The 17475-nt window shown below is 40.8% G+C and overlaps 3 protein-coding genes across 5 annotated transcripts; 1 reads left to right on the forward strand and 2 right to left on the reverse strand.

Moving 5' to 3' along the window:
• The first annotated feature begins 3604 nt into the window (after positions 1 to 3604).
• mrps10 (mitochondrial ribosomal protein S10) lies at positions 3605 to 6738 on the forward strand. Its single transcript, XM_086167181.1, has 7 exons — positions 3605 to 3688; positions 3794 to 3846; positions 5302 to 5371; positions 5496 to 5635; positions 5719 to 5827; positions 6291 to 6380; positions 6484 to 6738. The coding sequence occupies exons 1-7, from the start codon at positions 3617 to 3619 to the stop codon at positions 6562 to 6564; spliced, it is 615 nt and encodes a 204-aa protein (XP_086023307.1). The 5' UTR covers positions 3605 to 3616; the 3' UTR covers positions 6565 to 6738.
• An 85-nt stretch (positions 6739 to 6823) lies between these two features.
• On the reverse strand, positions 6824 to 15869 carry LOC147222836 (uncharacterized). Of its 3 annotated transcripts, none has more exons than XM_086167160.1 (6): positions 15730 to 15869; positions 14039 to 14127; positions 13332 to 13484; positions 12654 to 12812; positions 11712 to 11837; positions 6824 to 7970 (listed from the first exon to the last, which is right to left on the reverse strand). In XM_086167160.1, exons 2-6 carry the CDS (start codon positions 14125 to 14127, stop codon positions 7898 to 7900), a joined length of 600 nt encoding a protein of 199 aa, XP_086023286.1. In that variant the 5' UTR covers positions 15730 to 15869; the 3' UTR covers positions 6824 to 7897. The 3 variants fall into 3 exon arrangements, with proteins under 3 accessions (XP_086023286.1, XP_086023284.1, XP_086023285.1); XM_086167158.1 differs by having other exon boundaries at positions 6824 to 11109; XM_086167159.1 differs by lacking the exon at positions 15730 to 15869 and adding an exon at positions 15500 to 15658 and having other exon boundaries at positions 6824 to 11109.
• Positions 15870 to 16747: 878 nt separating this feature from the next.
• On the reverse strand, positions 16748 to 17291 carry msgn1 (mesogenin 1). Its single transcript, XM_086167433.1, has one exon. The coding sequence runs from the start codon at positions 17289 to 17291 to the stop codon at positions 16863 to 16865; it is 429 nt and encodes a 142-aa protein (XP_086023559.1). The 3' UTR covers positions 16748 to 16862.
• Positions 17292 to 17475: the final 184 nt, after the last annotated feature.

Raw genomic sequence — 17475 nt, forward strand, 5'->3', positions numbered from 1 at the left:
TGACGGTCACGTGACGTGTATTCGCCAAAGCTCTCCACCAATATTATGTGTACTACACGCGTTTCTGACGTGATTTTTACTGAAAAAAAAAATGATAGTTACAAAATTAGATGCACACACACACGCTTGAATATCTTCAAGTTGCGCGTTCACTTAAACACTAAAAGTAATTCGCTGCTGTTCTTGGAAAACTGACAAGAAGGGTCTGATTTAGAGGATGAATAGGAAACTCCCTCTAGTCTTCATACTCATAGTCAAAAAGTAGATGACAGCTGATTGGAATGGATCGAAATTATAAACAACTGTATTCCTTGTTTTACTTCTTCTCCTTTCAACTTTTTCCTTCAGCGAATCAGCGAATCAACCTTCTCTATCTAACCCTATTCTCTGTATCCTCCTCTCTCCCACCAAATTACCTTCATATCCTCTCTCACTATGTCCATAAATCTTCTCCTTGGTGTTTCTCTAGACCTCCTGCCCCATCTACCGATATATTCATTATCTCTCCTCTGTACATGACCAAACCATATCAGTTTGGCTTCTCTGATCTTCTCTCCAAAACATCTAACATGTGCTGTTCCTCTGATAGACTAATTTCTGATCCTATCCATCCTGGTCACTCCCAAAGAGAACCTCAACATCTTCATCTCTGCAATCTCAAGCACTGCCTCCTGTCTTTTCGTCATCGTCACTGTTTCTAGACCATACAACAGATCAATACAGATCACAATGTCATCTATAAACATCATGGTCCATGGAGATTCTTGTCTAACTTCTTCTGTCAGCCTGTCCATCACCACTGCAAGCACTAAGGGGCTCAGAGCTGATCCCTGATGGAGTCCCCCCTCCACCTTGAACTTCTCTGTTACCACTACAGCACACCGAACCACTGTCTCACAACTAGCATGCATGTCCTGCATCAGTCTAACATATTTCCCTGCTATTCCAGACTTCCTTATACAATACCAGAGTTCCTCTCTTGGCACCTTGTCAGGTGCTTTGTCTAGGTCTACAAAACCCCAATGCAACTCCCTCTGGCCTTCTTTGTACTTCTCTGTTAACATTCTCAAAGCAAATACTGCACCTGTAGTAGTCTAAAGCCTGTTCCTAAGCTTCTAGCCTTAATACCTTTCAACTCGGTCTCCTGGACACACAGCATATCCACCTTCCTTCTCAGCATCATGTCGACCAACTCTTTACCTTTTCCTGTCATAGTCCCGATATTCAGAGTCCCTACTCTCAGTCCCAGACTCTTGCCTTTCCTCTTCTCTCCCTGCTTCTGAACATGCTTTCCTCCTCTCCCTCTTCGACCCACAGTAGCCCAATTTCCACTGGTACCTTGTAGGTTATTGGTACCAATGGTGGTCGTTGTTAACCCAGGCCTCGACCAATCCATTATGAGATTATTGATTTGATTTGCATGTTTGGTTTTGGCAAAAGTTTTACGCTGGATTACTGTTATTTTTGTGATAGCCAATATAGTACCATGAGTCAGAAAGTCCATGATGTTATTGAGACACCAGTCTTTCCAATTGTGTTCCTAAACCACTGGATGTGGTGGCAGATATCAGATGTGTGGTTTTGACCATATAAGGTATTATGTACAGATATAACAATCATTAGCTGATGAATAATAACAGGTGAAAGTACCTGGGGGATGATCAAGTGAGGCCGGACAGTCCTCAAGACACAAGCTATGACATTTGGGCAACAGTGACTAATTACTCTAACAGGTTTCAGAGGGAAATATCTGGAGCCAGTTCAGCTGTGGAAGCCCAAGGTGCCTGTCCCTTCCAGCCTGCAGCAGCAAACATTACCCTGCCTGCTGGCATGGACTGCCACTATGCCCCTCTCAACACCCTGTCACCGCCGCTATGGATGCCAGAGGCCTCTCTATGGGGGGGGATGATGAAGCAGTCTCATTACAATAGACATTAGTCCCTGGAGATCTACCTCATCCTGGTGCAGGTGGCTGCTTGGTTCAATATCTGGTCAGCACAGATGCTTTCAGTGACTGTTGCTGGTCTTAGTGTCAGCCATAAGGTCTGGCTCATCAAACATCAAGGAACCCTGCAACATCAGTAAGGTCCTTTTGATTAGATGGGGTGCAGTACTGGATGTAACTGGGGCTACTCTCTATCTGGGTTCAGAATCCATTTTATTCCATTCTGTTGGCAAGGAAGGACTGTGGCTCACTTCGTCGCCAGGCCAAGACCCCTCCGTTCCTCGGCCCTCAGCTAACGGGCTCACCATGTCGTCATCACTTGCTGAGGATCCTGCCTCACCATATCCCAATATAGCAGCCAGTGGTCCCTCAGTGGTATTGTCAGCCACTGGATCTCCACCTCATCCCATTCCATGGAGCGGGCCATGAAATACCACACAATCACAACCACCCTCCAAAGTAACCAAGCAAGCAATTGATCACCTAAACCAACAGAGCAATGAGGACTTGGGGATGGACCAGAAACACAAATGAGGTATTGCTGAACCTGTTCACTAACATCTTCGCCATACAGATGAGGCCTCCACACACAGCAGCCTGGTGCAGCACAAAACTGACAGTGGTCGGACATACCCTATTCGTCTCCAGCCCCAATGCCAGCCATTTGCCAAGTGAGCTGAGCAGAGCGGAAAGTAAAAGAGATGCAGGGGCCAGGTTAAAGGCTGGTCTAGAAGAAGGATGGAAACTGCTGCTTCTGTGTTGACAACCCCTATCTAAACAAATTTGAATGCAAGGACTACTGCCCCCTGCCCTGGACCGATGAAGCCCACGACTGGTTGCTGGGGCCTTCTGGCTCAGTCAGCTTGACCCCTGGAGTACCCACAGGAAGATGAGGTATATGCCAAAACAACATTCTCCATAGGCTAGGGCAGGGGTCGGCAACCTTTAACACCCAAAGAGCCACTTGGACCCTGTTTCCACGGAAAAGAAAACACTGAAAGCCACAATTACTTTTTGACATCAAAAATAAAGGTACTACTGTATATATGGCTTTTTCTTACCTTTACACTTTGTATGAACGACTGTAGTGTGTATCTTTTTTTGGGGGGGGCCTTATTGGGCATCCAAGTGCCTGCTGAGGGCATAGTAGGCTCTAGCAGTTTCTCAAGATCACCCTGTTTTCTCACCCCATGTTCAGGGGGTCCAACACCAATTGTTTAGACCCTAAAACGCGGCGAGGGCAACCCCAGCTCCCAAGAGAGACAATAGCCTCGATCCTGAGAGCCAGAAGCCGACCCCGTGGTGGGGTGGATTGTCGGTAGCCCGCTTTATACATCCAGGAGGGTGAACCCGGGAAAAGTCCAAATCGGTTTGTGACCTGGCTAATGAGTTGGCTGGTCGGACCAACCCATGGGGTGTCCTCTTAGCCACGCTGCTTTAACCACGTTGCCCGCTGGGGACGAGGACCCCTATGACTCCCAGCGGCGAATCCGAACGCTGACGGGTTACCACATTACCTGCCCAGGGTAACCGGCCCAGGTAATAATGGTTTACTCCCTGCCTTCCAGTCTTGATTTATGGCAGCGACAACTAACTGTCGTTTACCTCCTTCTCGCTTGGCGGCAGCACTGACAGCGTCTCAGTTCCGCTTGAACCGACCCTCTGTTAAAAATGGCCGCTCCCATGGCTCTTCGCCGAGACTTTCTGTCACTGGCAAGAACATTGACAAGAATATCACGTTTGGTAAAGTTGACAGTTTTTGTATCAGGCCTGCGTGTAGTGTTTTAGAAGCGGTAAAATGTTGAAAACAAGGTTATTTATGCTGTTCCGTTTCTGTCGTCATTGCAGGCACCGCCGTCGTTGCTCGGCTGTTCAGCCCACAACGGACGCGCTGTCAGTCGGTGGGTGGAAGCGTTTCCCTCGATGCTTATTCACTAATGACAAAAGGATAATATGTCGAAAGATAGGTAGCAGTCACATTAAAAATAATTCCTATTATTAAGTTTACACTTCAAGACACTTAAAGTCTATTCAGGAAAATCTTCTTTCGTTTTTTTTTCCACTTCGCCACAGCGAATCAACCTTCTCATTCCCACCCTGTTGTAGCGAGTCACGAATGTTGGGTTTTATGTTGTTGCTTGTTTTCTTTGTGAATTTGAGGTTGCTAGGAATACTGTGGGTGTGGTTTGGGGTGCAATGAATTCTGTTTTTTTTTTTGTTTTTTTTTTGTTTAAATCTAGAATTGAGCGGGAACAGTTAGTTCTATTGCAGTTCCAGTGGCCAACAGCAGCTATTGCTCATTAAACAGACATTTTACCGTCATCCAGGTGTTTCCCTGACTAAAACACTTCACTATCCTCTGTATCCTCCTCTCTCACTACATCCATAAATCTTCTGTTTGGTCTTCCTCAAGACTGCCTGACTGGCAGTTCCATTACGGTAGCCGTCTACCAATATTTCACTATCCCCCCTCTGTACATGACTGAACCATCTCAGTCTGGCTTCTCTGACCTTCTCTCCAAAACATCTAACATGTGCTGTTCCTCTGATACTCATTCCTGATCCTATCCATCCTGGTCACTCTCAAAGAGAATCTTAGCATCTTCATCTCTGCGACGTCTAGCTCTGCCTCTTGTCTTCTAGTCATCGTAACTGTTTCGAGAACATACACCATCGCTGGTCTCACCACTGTCTTGTACACCTTTACTTTCATTCTGGCTGATAATCTTCTTTTCCTCAGTACCCTTGACACTTTTCTCCACCCTTTCCAACCTGCTTGAACTTGTCTCCATCTCTTTTCCACACTATCTGCTGCTCTGGACTGTTGACCCTTAGTACCTGAAATTCCTCCCAACTTCTTGATCTCCACTCCCTGTAGCCTCACCGTTCCACACGAGTTGCTCTCACTCACACACATCTACCCTGTCTCCTCTCCTTTCCAGAGAATACCTCCACCTCTCTAGATTTTCCTCCACTTGGTCTCTGCTCTCACTACAGACGGCAATGTCATCTACAAACATCATGGTCCATGGTCAATTTCTGTAAAATGCAAATAGTAATACATTGAAATTGATTCAAAGGACACGTTGGTGTCTTTATTAGAAATTGATACATTTAGTTCATGCTGAAACTTAAGTTCATTTTTTCACACATGAAAACGGTGCTGCAAACTTTACTTAACAGGATGCTTTGCTAAATGTACAATTGTTTTAAAATCTGTGCTTATTATGATGATGCATGAAACTGAAACTGGGAGCTTTGACTCTCCTCAACATAAACTTTCCACAAGCATCCAAACAGTAATTTTTGTTGAAATGTTTTTGTAACATGCCAGTAACTGTTCATTGTCACCACAGGTTTCAACTCCAATTGACCCCTAGCTCTTCTTTCCACACCGCAACAGTGTGTTTATCTAAACCTTCACCAGTGAGTTAGTCATACGTTTTCCATCTGACATGAGATGAACAACACATTTACAGTAGAGAGCCTCAATATGCATGTTTTTAATGTCTACTTCCAGTATTGATCTCCAGTAATGTTTTGTTTTCAGATCATAGTCACAGACGAGCCGGACACACTGTTTCAGAAGATCTCAGTGCTGGTGAAAGGTCATGACAGGGCCGTCTTGGACAGCTATGAGTTCTTTGCTACCATGGCAGCTAAAGAGCTGGGTATCACCCTCAGCAAAGTGTGAGTCTCAGTCAACTTAATTGTGATACAATGACATTTAGATTTGTAACTCGTTCTCATTCATATATGTTCTTTTCATGCAGTTTTGAACCTCCGAAGGATATTGAGAGGCTCACGCTCTTAAAGTCAGTTCACATCTTCAAGAAACACAGGGTTCAGTATGAGATGAGGACACACTACAGGTGTATGGAGGTGAGGTTGACTTTTATGAGAAATTGTTTAGTCTCACTTATTGCCAAACCTCAAACATATCTACTTTGGCCATTTAAGTTGTGCCATCACCTATCTGCATCAGCAAATTTTTTCTATAACCCTCAGGAGACAGATTACATTCAACGGCATCTAAAGTTTCCATAAAGCAAGTCCAGTTACGGGGTTTCTTCAACCAAGCTAGCTCTGGGGAATGAAGGAAGCAAAAGAATACCACCTTCTTTTAACCCATAACACACTTTTAAAACCAGTGTGTAAATCAGACATGTCTATGGTGTTTTTCTCAAATGCTTTCCCCAACATGAACAAGAAAGTTCATGTCTTGATCTAACTTATACAAGTCTATTTCAATTTTGGGTTTCTTTCATTTTATCAAATAGTTTTATATTTGATTTATATTGCATTTAACTATGACGAACACATAATTTTTATATTTTGGTGGTAGCTGTCTCACATCACAGGCTCAACAGCCAGAGTCTACCTTGAATACATCCAGAGAAACCTGCCTGAAGGTGTAGCCATGGAGGTGACCAAGGTGAGGCCTACACATGGCACAAAGAGCAGGGGAGCCAGAAGCCAATACCTTTTAAAAGGACCTGGCTCACAATTAATTAATTTTCCACCTTTTTGATTATCAGACTACCATAGAGAAGGTTCCAGATCACATCCTAAAGCCCATCTGGGAGGACCAACCTGCCGATGACAAGCCCAGCCAATAAATGAAAGCTGTTCAATAGTTATAGACCACTGAACCAGCAGGATATGCATTGGTAGGGTTTCAACTTTCATTGTAAATCTTTCTTTTCCTTCTTGTGGGCCTAACTGCAATACGTTTAAAACCGATGAACATGTTTTTGTCAAATTCTTTTTCAATAAATATTAAGATATTTTAATTTAGTCTGCAGTCATTCTGAATTGGGTTTGTGTAAACTGGTATATTGTGGAACAAAAGAACACAATGTTTTTTTTTCGGGGGGCGGTTGTTTTTTATTGAACAATGTGTACAAGACTGAGACAGCAGGATTCAACATGAACTTGTGTGCAACATGACACTCCAGTGTTAATAACACAAAGCTGATCATTGCAAAGGAAAGTAATTCCAGTCACAAAAGTTGTCATTACCTGTGGGTCATATGGTCTTACCTGGTGATATGAATCCATCACAGGGTCAAAGTATTCATCTTCAGTGGCTTTGATAGAAAAGGTGACAACGGGATTTCCAACATATCTGAAACTACATTCACTTCATCTGGCAGGTAAAGCAAACTTGAATTCTGCACCAGACAACAAGGCAGCAACTGACATGAGCTGAACTTTCAATTATGACTGGTCTTCGGAAAAATATGTAACCTCGCTTTTAGTGGGATCGTAGAGATCACAGATGTAATAACGCTTCAAAGAATCAAAAGTAAGCTGACATGGGTAAAATAATACCACTAAATATAAAAAAAAAGTACTTCAAGTATTACCGATGACCGATGTACAACTATTTATGACCGTAAACAGTGTTTAGATAATGGAAAATACAAAAGACGCTAATAAAAATCACTGCTTAATAAAAATCACACAAATCACTGCTTAATGTAATTACCGGTACACGAAAATAATTTGTCTGAAAAATCATACAGGTTTCATTATTTTGGATCTGCCAACTGCAGACTAAGAATTAATGACTTAGTTGTTTGATAAAAATCATGATTACTGAGTTCAGCAGACTGATGAAATTACAATAATTATTGTATTATATCCAATTTGACAAATATATTTTGAGTAAGAATAAAAACTCTGCAGCATCCATGAATTAAGTCTATTTTCGGGTGAGTTTGCATGCTAGCCTAATGGCTGAAATGCTACATATTTAAAACTTTATTTGTATAATAATAATGTAGTCAAATGACTCATGCCTGGATTGCTTCCTATCCCTGCACATCTCTGTTCACTATTTCTTCTGGCAGTCCAACCTGAAAGAGAATCTCCAGGCATCAGAGGGAGGGGTTTAGGGAAAGACACAAGAGGCCTCACCTTTCCGAGCGAAGAGCTGGACCGCAGACATCACGCCGCTGGTAGAGGAATGAAGAGATGTGAGGGAGGGCCTGTGTTCCTAAGGCGCAGGAAGTTACCTGCACTGTGTGCCCCCAGAAGACAACAATAGTCAGTCTGTTACTGTTAACCAGAATGAGAAACAAGAAAGGGCTGCACAGACTGGGGAGGTAGTAAAAGGTACTGAAAGAAAGAGAAAAGGTTGAGAGGAGAAAGAAACACCAGCCAGAAGCTATTGTGAAAATGAAAGGGCCTGATGAGTCTTGATGCCCCCTGAGCAATATGTACTGTATTTCCTGGACTATAATCCGCTACATTTCCACACACACAGAACACTGCAGCTTAAATGGCTAATGTATGGGTTTTTTTGGGCTAATGAGCATCATGCCGCCAAAACATTTAGCCGCGTCAGATCAAACAAATGAAATGTCTGAATGACAAATGAAATTACCATGAAATTTTGAGACTGTTCAATTCTGACACCAAATACGACAACTTTAATGGTTTTAGTGAGTAGGAGGAAGATAAAGTTAGTGATCAGCTAACAGCTAAAATTTTTTTCTGTGTAACATCTTTCTGTGTAAATATCTCATGTTACGTGGACACTTGCGGCTTTCAGACAAATGCGGCAAATATATGTACACATATTTATTTTGTTATTTTTGGCCAACGTGGCTAATATTCAGGTGCGCTCAATAGTCCGGAAATTACGGTAAGTATTCTATAAAATGAGCAATCAAGTGAACAAAATATTTGTCCACAAATAATGTCAGAGTTGTTTGTGCCAGTAAACATGCGATTAAAAGCTTTAATGACCCATGGCATTCGAAGGGGTCTAGATGGTCTAACAGACATGCATTCCTCTTCCAATTCCTCCACCTACTAGTAGTCCAAGTCAGTCAGCTTTGTCAATTTACGGAGGATACGGAGGAATTGACAAGATGTTTCTCACTTTCCCATGGTGATGTGAAATTAACAAAATAATAATACAGTGCACACTGACAGTAAAGTGCACGCAGATACAATATTGGTCCTGAGATGAAAGGATGACAGTTTTAATAGCATAAAACCTAGATTGTATAAATATGTAATTTGCATGTAAAGAGTAACGGAGGAGTTTTTTGTACAGTTCAGTGCAAAAACTAGTCAGTAAGCAATACCACACAATAGCAGCATGACAAGAGCGGGTGAGAAAATGAAGTGGATTCAGAGGCATAAAAAAGTCAGTATATAGTAATACAATATTTGTTGTTTTCAACTATTGTTGATTTCAAAATTAATTCCTCATTTACAGGTCATTTAATGTAGTTTTTATGCAATTTTTTCCTTGTTTGTTTTGTCAGAATAAAAACATTTTACGACTAGAGAGCACCCCATGCTGTGAGTTACATGATAGTGTAATGTGCCTCTGGCTGGGGAAAGCAAAGCCATTTCTCAAATTCTTAAAATGGCCGGGCCACACTAACTTCTTAAGACTTAAATTTTAGGATCCATCAATGGATGTGGAAATAGTGCACTATTACATTGCTTTTAAAATTTCTCATGATTCAGGCTGATATGAATGCCCCATTTTATTCCACAAGCAGTTAATTTACAAATCTTTTTACATGTTAATTTTTTCCTTGGTCTCCTCAGAAAAGTTGTTAAAATGACCGTGGCAGAAGAATATATGATTCCTAGATCGTTTAAGAGTGATTATCCTTTTCAGATGATATCCTCCTTTTAGACATGCTACCACTGAAATTCAGCTGGTGAAAGGTTTTCTTTGACATTCAAGTGGTTCGGTTCCATGTCCTCCAGTAAAATTGTCAGATTTCCTACATAGTAATTAAGTTGAGAGTGATGATTTACGTTCTCCGCAGCGGTAGGTTCAGGTCATGGACAATGTCTTTAACCCTTCTCTGGCTTGCGGTAGATTATTTTGCCCTCAGCAAAGCTATATTGATGAGTTGTTAAGATCCGCTGGATGCACATCACAAGTTTTACGTCCTCCACGCACATAGAAATCAGCAAGCCAAATACTTAAATTGGGTGTTTGGCGAAATACACCAAGTGCAAATGTGCATTACTTTGACACTGCAAACCTTTTTCATTTTACAAATTAGTTGTGAAATTATAAACAACTCTCAAGCTATAAATAAACAAAAAAAGAGAAGTTGAGTTTCTTTTTAGTTTTATTTTTCTCTTCACGATTGTATCATCTCTTGACGTTTCTCATAAAAACACATTCACATTCACAAGTTATAATTACAGCGATAGAGTAATTATTACAGTTTTTAAAAAAATTAACACAGTAGATAGTAATGTCTCGTCCAAAATTCAAGCAATTGGGAAAATTTGCTCTCAATTAAAGAAAAATGTTGATATATTTCAATATACTTTTACTTTTTATTTCTGTTTTACTTTTGTCATTATACAATAGACGGCTGAAAATAAACTTGTTTCAAACAGCAATACTCATAACTTAAAATATACATTAAAGATTAGAAACTTCATATTAAATACTCATAAATACTTTACAGGTAAAATACTGTCAAAAATGTCGAACCATATCCTTGCACTACTTGGTGAGGTTATAGTACATAATTGCATGTTTGCATGTAGCAAAAGGAAAGGTAAAGGAGGTCCAAAGTGTACTGAGCTATTTTACAGTGGTGCAGGAGGGCTGCTGCACATCCGTCTTACCTTTATTATCTTGCCCTGCCCTTCTTGATTTATAATGGCAGCATTTTCCCCTATTTTTTTCTTTATTTAGGATTAGAAAAATGCCTTAAGGCTCACAGGGTGACTGTAAAGAACCACAGAATACTTAATTAATAGTCACAGGAACTGTCTCCCCTTTTGTTCCTCAGTAATGTGACCACGATTAAACAATGTCAAATAATTGGCTCATTACCAACAGTTTCCTCTGAATGTCATGGTAACAGAACACTACAGTTTTAAACACCTCACACCTTGACATGTGAGAGGCATGAGGCGTGTCCTTTGCAAGGGGACAATATCAATCACTTGACATTTGGCTACAGAGTGTGTTTACTTTATACAACACGTAACTCTGGGTCAGTCATGGCTGCAACTCTTCAGACTCCTATAACATTAACAAGTACTTGTGACTATTTTAGGGCAGGCTGTGTTAAAAGTGTCGGCCACCAGGGGGCCCTGGCCACCTTTGGCCTCTGCCAGGTGGTGGGTGTGGCGAAGGAGTGACAGGTCCATTGTGGTAGCTGTGTAAAAGGATAAAATCACATTGGATTCTTGGCTTTGGCCAATAAGGGGCACATTGATAAGAGCAACCAGCTCCGGACAACAGCGGTGGGGGGCATCATCCCCTCTCTTTTCTCATTTCTCTTTGAAAGGCAGACTGCAGTGAAAATCCTTTTACAATTTTACATTTTAAAGGGATGCATGCACTACTTGAAAGACTCCAAATAGTTAAGCATTGACCTGCTTAATGACCAACTGAGGAAACAATCTTGAACATTTTCTGGATCAAAATATTATATCTAGGTGATTTGAACTTAATTTCTATTTAACAAGACAAGTTAAAGGAGGTATTATTATTAAAAAGGGGGAAGGAAAGAGACCAGGCAATAGTGCAGGAAGGAAGGCATTGTGCAATTGCATCAAAACTCTCTTTTTGCTTGCAGTTCATATGTGTGTATTTCAGACAGACTGAAAAGGAAAAAAGGACGATAAGCAGTACGGACATCTTACCTGACAGGCCAATGACTGCATTTAGGAATTTTGCAAGCACTAGCAAGGCACAATATCCAATGTAATGGATATTGTTATACACAATGTAAAACCAATATAATAATACTCTTACCCTCTTGGACCTAGGGGATGGAAATGGCGGGGAGGCTCAGGGGGCAGCATGCCACGGCCTCTATGGTATGGAGGACGTACTGTGAAAGCTGGATGGCCCGGGGGAGGGCGTGGAGGGGGTCCATGCCTAAAATCAAATGTAATGTGACATTTTTGGTCAGACAACCTTGTGGTGGTTGATCTCGGACCCTGTTTACCCCTGGGATTAAATGAATACAGAGTTTTCTAATTACAATGTGGCAGTTTTAAATACAGATGTTTAAACACCTAAGATGCATTTAAGAAAACACTGTGATCCCAACTTAAGTTAGAGACTCTTGCAGGTGACTGCAGGCTTTGAGATAGGGAAACTATCCTGTATTCAAGGCAATATCTGAAGCCCATGGATGCTGCTGGTATTCCAAACATCAGTGGAAATCTGTACGTATTACTTTAAAAAGACAACTAGTTGATCCATGGCATTTGAGTATATTTTAAGACAGTTGTGGTTAGTTATATCCATTTGACCATAAATATACAATAATATACCACAAAAGTCTTCATGAATTATGAGATTTCAGAAATATAAACTCTGTGTCCAGGTAATATGGCTTTTTCTGTGGTACTGAGAGCATCATCGTCTAAGATCCAGTTGCAATAGACTACAACAGATATTTACGAAGCCTAGCTGGTGAGTTCTGCATTTCAACAGAGTTGTGAAACATGAGCATTTGTTGATACACATCCACAATAAGCAAAGTGACAATACATATGTGACCAAAAAGGCAAAGTTAACTAGTTAAAAAAAGGTAAGATAACCGAATCGAGACTGGAAAATGTTGCTTTCCTCATTTAGCCTTGAATACATCTGATTTACCTCTAATTTCGGAAAGATTACAAAAAATATCTTAAACAAGACTCTCTATACCAGGTCTCTTTCCCTGTGCTTATGCAAGGTGATTACCTGGCCATGGGTGGATAGGGGCCTCTGAGGTGCATGGGAAGAGGTGGGGATGGTAGAGGAGGTAGTGGTGATGAAGGATGAGGAGGACCCATACCCATTGGTCCACTCCTGCCCCAATGAGCTCTCGGGTTTGGATATGGTCGCATTCTTACCATTCCTCTGCAAGCCAAAGTGACTATTAGTGACACATAAAAAAAACTATTTTCTACAGGACACACATGGACTGCACTGACCAACTATAGTGAATGAATCAAATCTATTTGTAAAGTCCTAATGATAAAATATTTCCATTACCAAGTTTTTTTTCCCTAACTACGCAACCATGTAGATCCTAGTTTGCCTGTGGGTGTGACTTGGTAGAAATGAGATATGACACGCTTTGCACAAAGCAAACAATTAAGGGTGATTTGACAACAAGTTTTCATCCTGCCCAGCCAGCGAAGGCCAACATTTAAAGTTGACACTCTCTCATGATCATGCTGTAGTCTGAGAATAATACCTAAAATGACACTTAAAAATGCCCAACAAGCGTGGTCACACTGGCCCCCTCAGGCCAAACTATCCTTCCCTATGGTGCATAGGGAGAAAAAAAAAAGACCTTATAGCTAAGCTATAGAGCTGCATCATCATACTCAAACATCCAAGCAACTTAAAGATCACTTATTCTTCGCTAAATACCTCATGGGTGCAAAACCATTTAGGACTCCCTCTTGGCCTCGACGCCTCCCACAACCAGGTGGACCAAAGCCTTTCATCATGCCCCATCCAACACCACGCATGCCACCACGACTCAGTCGACCACCTCGACCATAACCTCTGAAGCCACGACCCCTAGGGAGAAATATAAATGATTAATGAGGGTTTAGAATTTACCATTCAAAATGAAAGTGAGAAAAGTAGTGAGATTATGCAACAAAGTTAAATGCACATTTCAACCTTGAACAGTGTTATGCAGGACAAATCGCAAAGACAGACATAACAAAACAAGAAAACAGGTCATGTCAACAAATTCACTTCGAGACTTATTTTCTGTGTCAACAATAAAGAGAATCTTGTAACAATACTGTCTGGTGTGATGCTTAGGCTGTGCCACAGCCAAAAGCACATACCTCTTGATTTTCAGTCTCAAGTGTAGAACAGTTACAATGCCAGTTCAAGCACATCTATATTTTTAAAGATGTATTCTGTTGCCATTGCATTCAGAAACCTTGCATGTGAATTCAATTATTCTCAATTCAATTATTATGAAAGACAGGAAGCTTTAGCAGGTTGGCTGTAATTTGTTGGGATTTGAGTTTTGAACAATATCCAGATGTTCAGAACAAAAGGGCTTTTACAGGGTTTCAGATTTGTGTAAAGTTATGAGTTCAACCGATTAGACTAACCTGGGTTTGTTTTCTGACATGAGTCTCACAGAATCATCCTTGGAGGTCTTTGGAGTTTCTGCCATCATTTCTTTAGAGTCCACATCCATCTACAATGATTCAAGTTAACATTTATGTGAAAAAGAAAAAATTATAAACTGTAACATGACCATCGTGTATGGTGACGGAAACCTTTTATGTTCTTTTAATATTAAAAAGAAAATATTTGGTACACATGAAACAAGGACTTTGCAAATATCTTCCTACAACAAGCTCGGAAGTTTATTCAAACACCATTTTAAAAAAGAATCGCTGCATTTTACAGCTGAAAATTCCTTTTAGCAGTGAGGTAATCAAGTGTTAGGAAAAAAAATTTCTGCGCCAATCCCAAAGATTTAGTTGGTGACTCAAACTCCATTCACAAGTCCAACACAACTAAAAATGGTATTAACCAATCACTATCTTCTCTAATTGCAATGCATTTCAAAATGAAAATGAACTTGTGGCCCCAATGCTTTTCAGTAAAGACCACTACAACCCGATGAAAAGATTATCAATTGAAAAACCATTAAATATATTTAATGAAAGTGTTAATTTGTAAGTACTTTTGGGTGCAGCACATTGTTCAAAAAGTGATCAAGGTTTCAGTGACAAGATGTTTATATTGGATGCGGTTCCACAGTGCAACACAAGCAAGTTGAATTCTTAATTTGGAAACATGAAACCGGAGCATTCCCCGTATTGTTCATTGCACAATTATTTGCATTTTATATTCCTGATGGCAGGAAGATAAAAATGTGACAGTGCAGTAAACGGGCTGTGGATACATAGTGGTCTGGATGGTATCCAAGACTGTGGTGAAGGTACAAAACAGAGGATAGAAAGCAGCGGTTATAGTCCAAAAAAAAAGTAGAGAGAGAATTTGGTTAACAATTTCTGAATTAGTTAAGATACCCTACAAGAGAAACCACCAGTGAACAAGTGATGAGACACCTGTAACTTTTTTCATCCCAGAGTAATTCTCATTGGATATGTGTAAAGACCAATAGTGTTTTGCAAAAAAATTATCGTATCTACATAGTCGTCGTACCTACATCAGAGGGGTATGGTTCAGTACAAGATCATTATTTTCCAAATGTATATAGCTTGTCTACAGATTGGTTTATGTATTCTTTGCATGCATTTAAAGGCGATAAAGGCCCCAAAATTCACCCTAGCTTCAGCTCGATAGTGGTGATGTTAAACCAGTCCGTAACCAACCACACATTTATGTATATTGGAATCAAAAAATGAGGGCACTGTCCATGACAGCGAAACAATAGTCTGTTTGGTGAGTAAACAAGCCCGGACCAATACACAGCTAACGTCAATACACATTTGTCTTTCTCAAAATATAAATATTAAACCATGACCAAGAGCAACATCTGATTTTACACGTTCAATAAAGGTCTCGTATAATTAGTGCGTTTCAGAGAAGCTGACCTGCCAAAAGATGTTATCGAAAGCCTACATGGATTTGTGTAATTCCTGGTGTCTCCCATTTAATATATACGGCTGACTTAATTGATCAAAACATATGAGAAAGAGCCTAAACAAGAAATTAAAAGAAAAGTCTTAAACAAATCAGAGCAAGAAAACGATTAGCCGTATATTGTAGAACCGTTTCTTTAGGGAGGTGTGCGCGCGCGTGCGCGGAATTTGCCAAGACTTACTTCATTCGATGATGCGAGTGAGGTAGTTATAATAAATAATACTGGATAACAAGCTCATAGGAAAAAATAATTTATGATTAAAAAAAAAATCTGAGTCTTTTCTTGCTTTGAAATGGCGGCTTTGTCAAAGACATTTGTACGGATAAGTCACACCCAGTGGAAAAAAATACTGCTTCATGATTGGCTGTTTCCCGTTGTCGCTCAGCCCAAGGTTCTTATTCCCGAACCCTGATTGGAAGAATTACCTGCCAATCTTCTGATTGCGCTCAAGACGCACTTGTTATTTGTCGAGACCTTAACTGGGCTTTTATTGCGCGTATGTATGCTAATAATGAATGTAATTGATGCGGTATGATAATAGCAGTTAAAAATAATGATGGAATTAATATTACTGATTTTTCCCCCAAAATTAATTATTCTTAGCATTTCTTCCTCCACGAAGCAAATTGATCTTGATGAAATCCAACAGTATTGCATCCAAAAAGGACAGAATGCCAGCAACTATCTTCGGCATTAAAATATTAAAAAAGAATGAGATACCAATAGATGTCATTATTTTGAACACATGTGAATAACTTTTTGCAAACAAACAAGCGAAGAAAATTCCCATAGTGATGTGCAGTGCAACACATGCCCGTATTTTATTTGAAAACATTCAAGTGGTGAAAAGCTTTTAGGAAATGTGAATAACAATTTGAACTACAGCAAAACAGTGACCAAAAAAAGAAAACAAAGAGTTGTTTTATAGTGGGGGTCACAACAAAACGTTAGAACAGACCTCTATTCTGCAGCTAAACGAGTCACGAATAAAGCAGGGACTATCAAAACTGTGACACATAGCTTTTTTTGGTTATTCATGTTGTATTTCTTTCATATTCTTTAATATGAATCATGCGCATATGAGCAAACAGCAAAAATCGAATTCATAATTCCAACAAAGGCAGCTTCATATACAAAATAAGTGCCCGCTGAACAATATTTACACCGAGAGGGATGGTAAGCAGAGGGACGTGGCCAAACTGTATTATTAAGTTAATCGTGAAGCTTAGAGTAAAGGAAAAGCAAAAACTACCATCACCGACAGTCCAAAGGAAAGTAAAGCTAATATGTAAAGGTGGTCCGTCCTGCGCCCGTTACGCACGGCTGAGAATATCTGACAGCTTGTTGATGTATTCAATCGTGTACTTCAGGGTCTGGATCTTGGTCAGCGGCTGGCCTTTCTTGCTGTAATCCGGCGGCAAGTAGTCGCGGAGTTGATGTAGAGCCTCCGCCAGGCTCCTCATTCGCATCTTCTCCCTCTCGCTGGCCTTCATGCGTCTCTTGGTGGACATCTTGGGTTTGCCCTGCCTTTGCGCCGCAAGGGTCGCCCGGCGACCCTGTAAGCCGCAGGCGAAGTCGTTGACCTCCCGGTGGCCGCCGGAGTGGCACATCTCCGGCGAGGAGCAAGTGGATTCGGTTGAAGACTCGGTTGAGGATTGGTGCAAGACTTGTTCCTCTCCAAACTCGTTTTCATTGTCTTCCCAAAATGCGATGATAGTGGTAGTCGCAACATCAGGGTCCATGTTCGAAGTATCCCGAGAAGACCGAGGCCCGCCGGAGATGCGGGGAGCATCCAGAGTGGATGGCGCACGGATCCTAAGAAATGTGATTTTGGTGAAAGCGTTTTATACAGACCAAGATCTCCGGGGTTTATGGGTTCACAGCTCAAGCGGAAAAAAAAAGTTCAAAGAAAACCCAAGTGTCAAA

The sequence above is a fragment of the Fistularia commersonii genome, chromosome 20 (genome assembly GCF_037954325.1).
Source record: "Fistularia commersonii isolate RoL2024-O1a breed Wild chromosome 20, RoL_Fcom_v1.0, whole genome shotgun sequence".
Lineage (NCBI taxonomy): Eukaryota > Metazoa > Chordata > Actinopteri > Syngnathiformes > Fistulariidae > Fistularia > Fistularia commersonii.

Coding starts and splice junctions, on each gene's coding strand:
- msgn1 (XM_086167433.1), bottom strand. CDS start 17,291: ATGGACCCTGATGTTGCGACTACCACTATCATCGCATTTTGGGAAGAC.
- mrps10 (XM_086167181.1), top strand. CDS start 3,617: ATGGCCGCTCCCATGGCTCTTCGCCGAGACTTTCTGTCACTGGCAAGA. Junction 5,828..6,290: donor CACACTACAGGTGTATGGAG/GTGAGGTTGACT, acceptor TTTTGGTGGTAG/CTGTCTCACATCACAGGCTC. Junction 6,381..6,483: donor TAGCCATGGAGGTGACCAAG/GTGAGGCCTACA, acceptor TTTGATTATCAG/ACTACCATAGAGAAGGTTCC.
- LOC147222836 (XM_086167158.1), bottom strand. CDS start 14,127: ATGGATGTGGACTCTAAAGAAATGATGGCAGAAACTCCAAAGACCTCC. Junction 11,838..12,653: donor CCCTATCCACCCATGGCCAG/GTAATCACCTTG, acceptor ATTTGATTTTAG/GCATGGACCCCCTCCACGCC. Junction 11,110..11,711: donor CATCCCCTAGGTCCAAGAGG/GTAAGAGTATTA, acceptor CCTTTTACACAG/CTACCACAATGGACCTGTCA.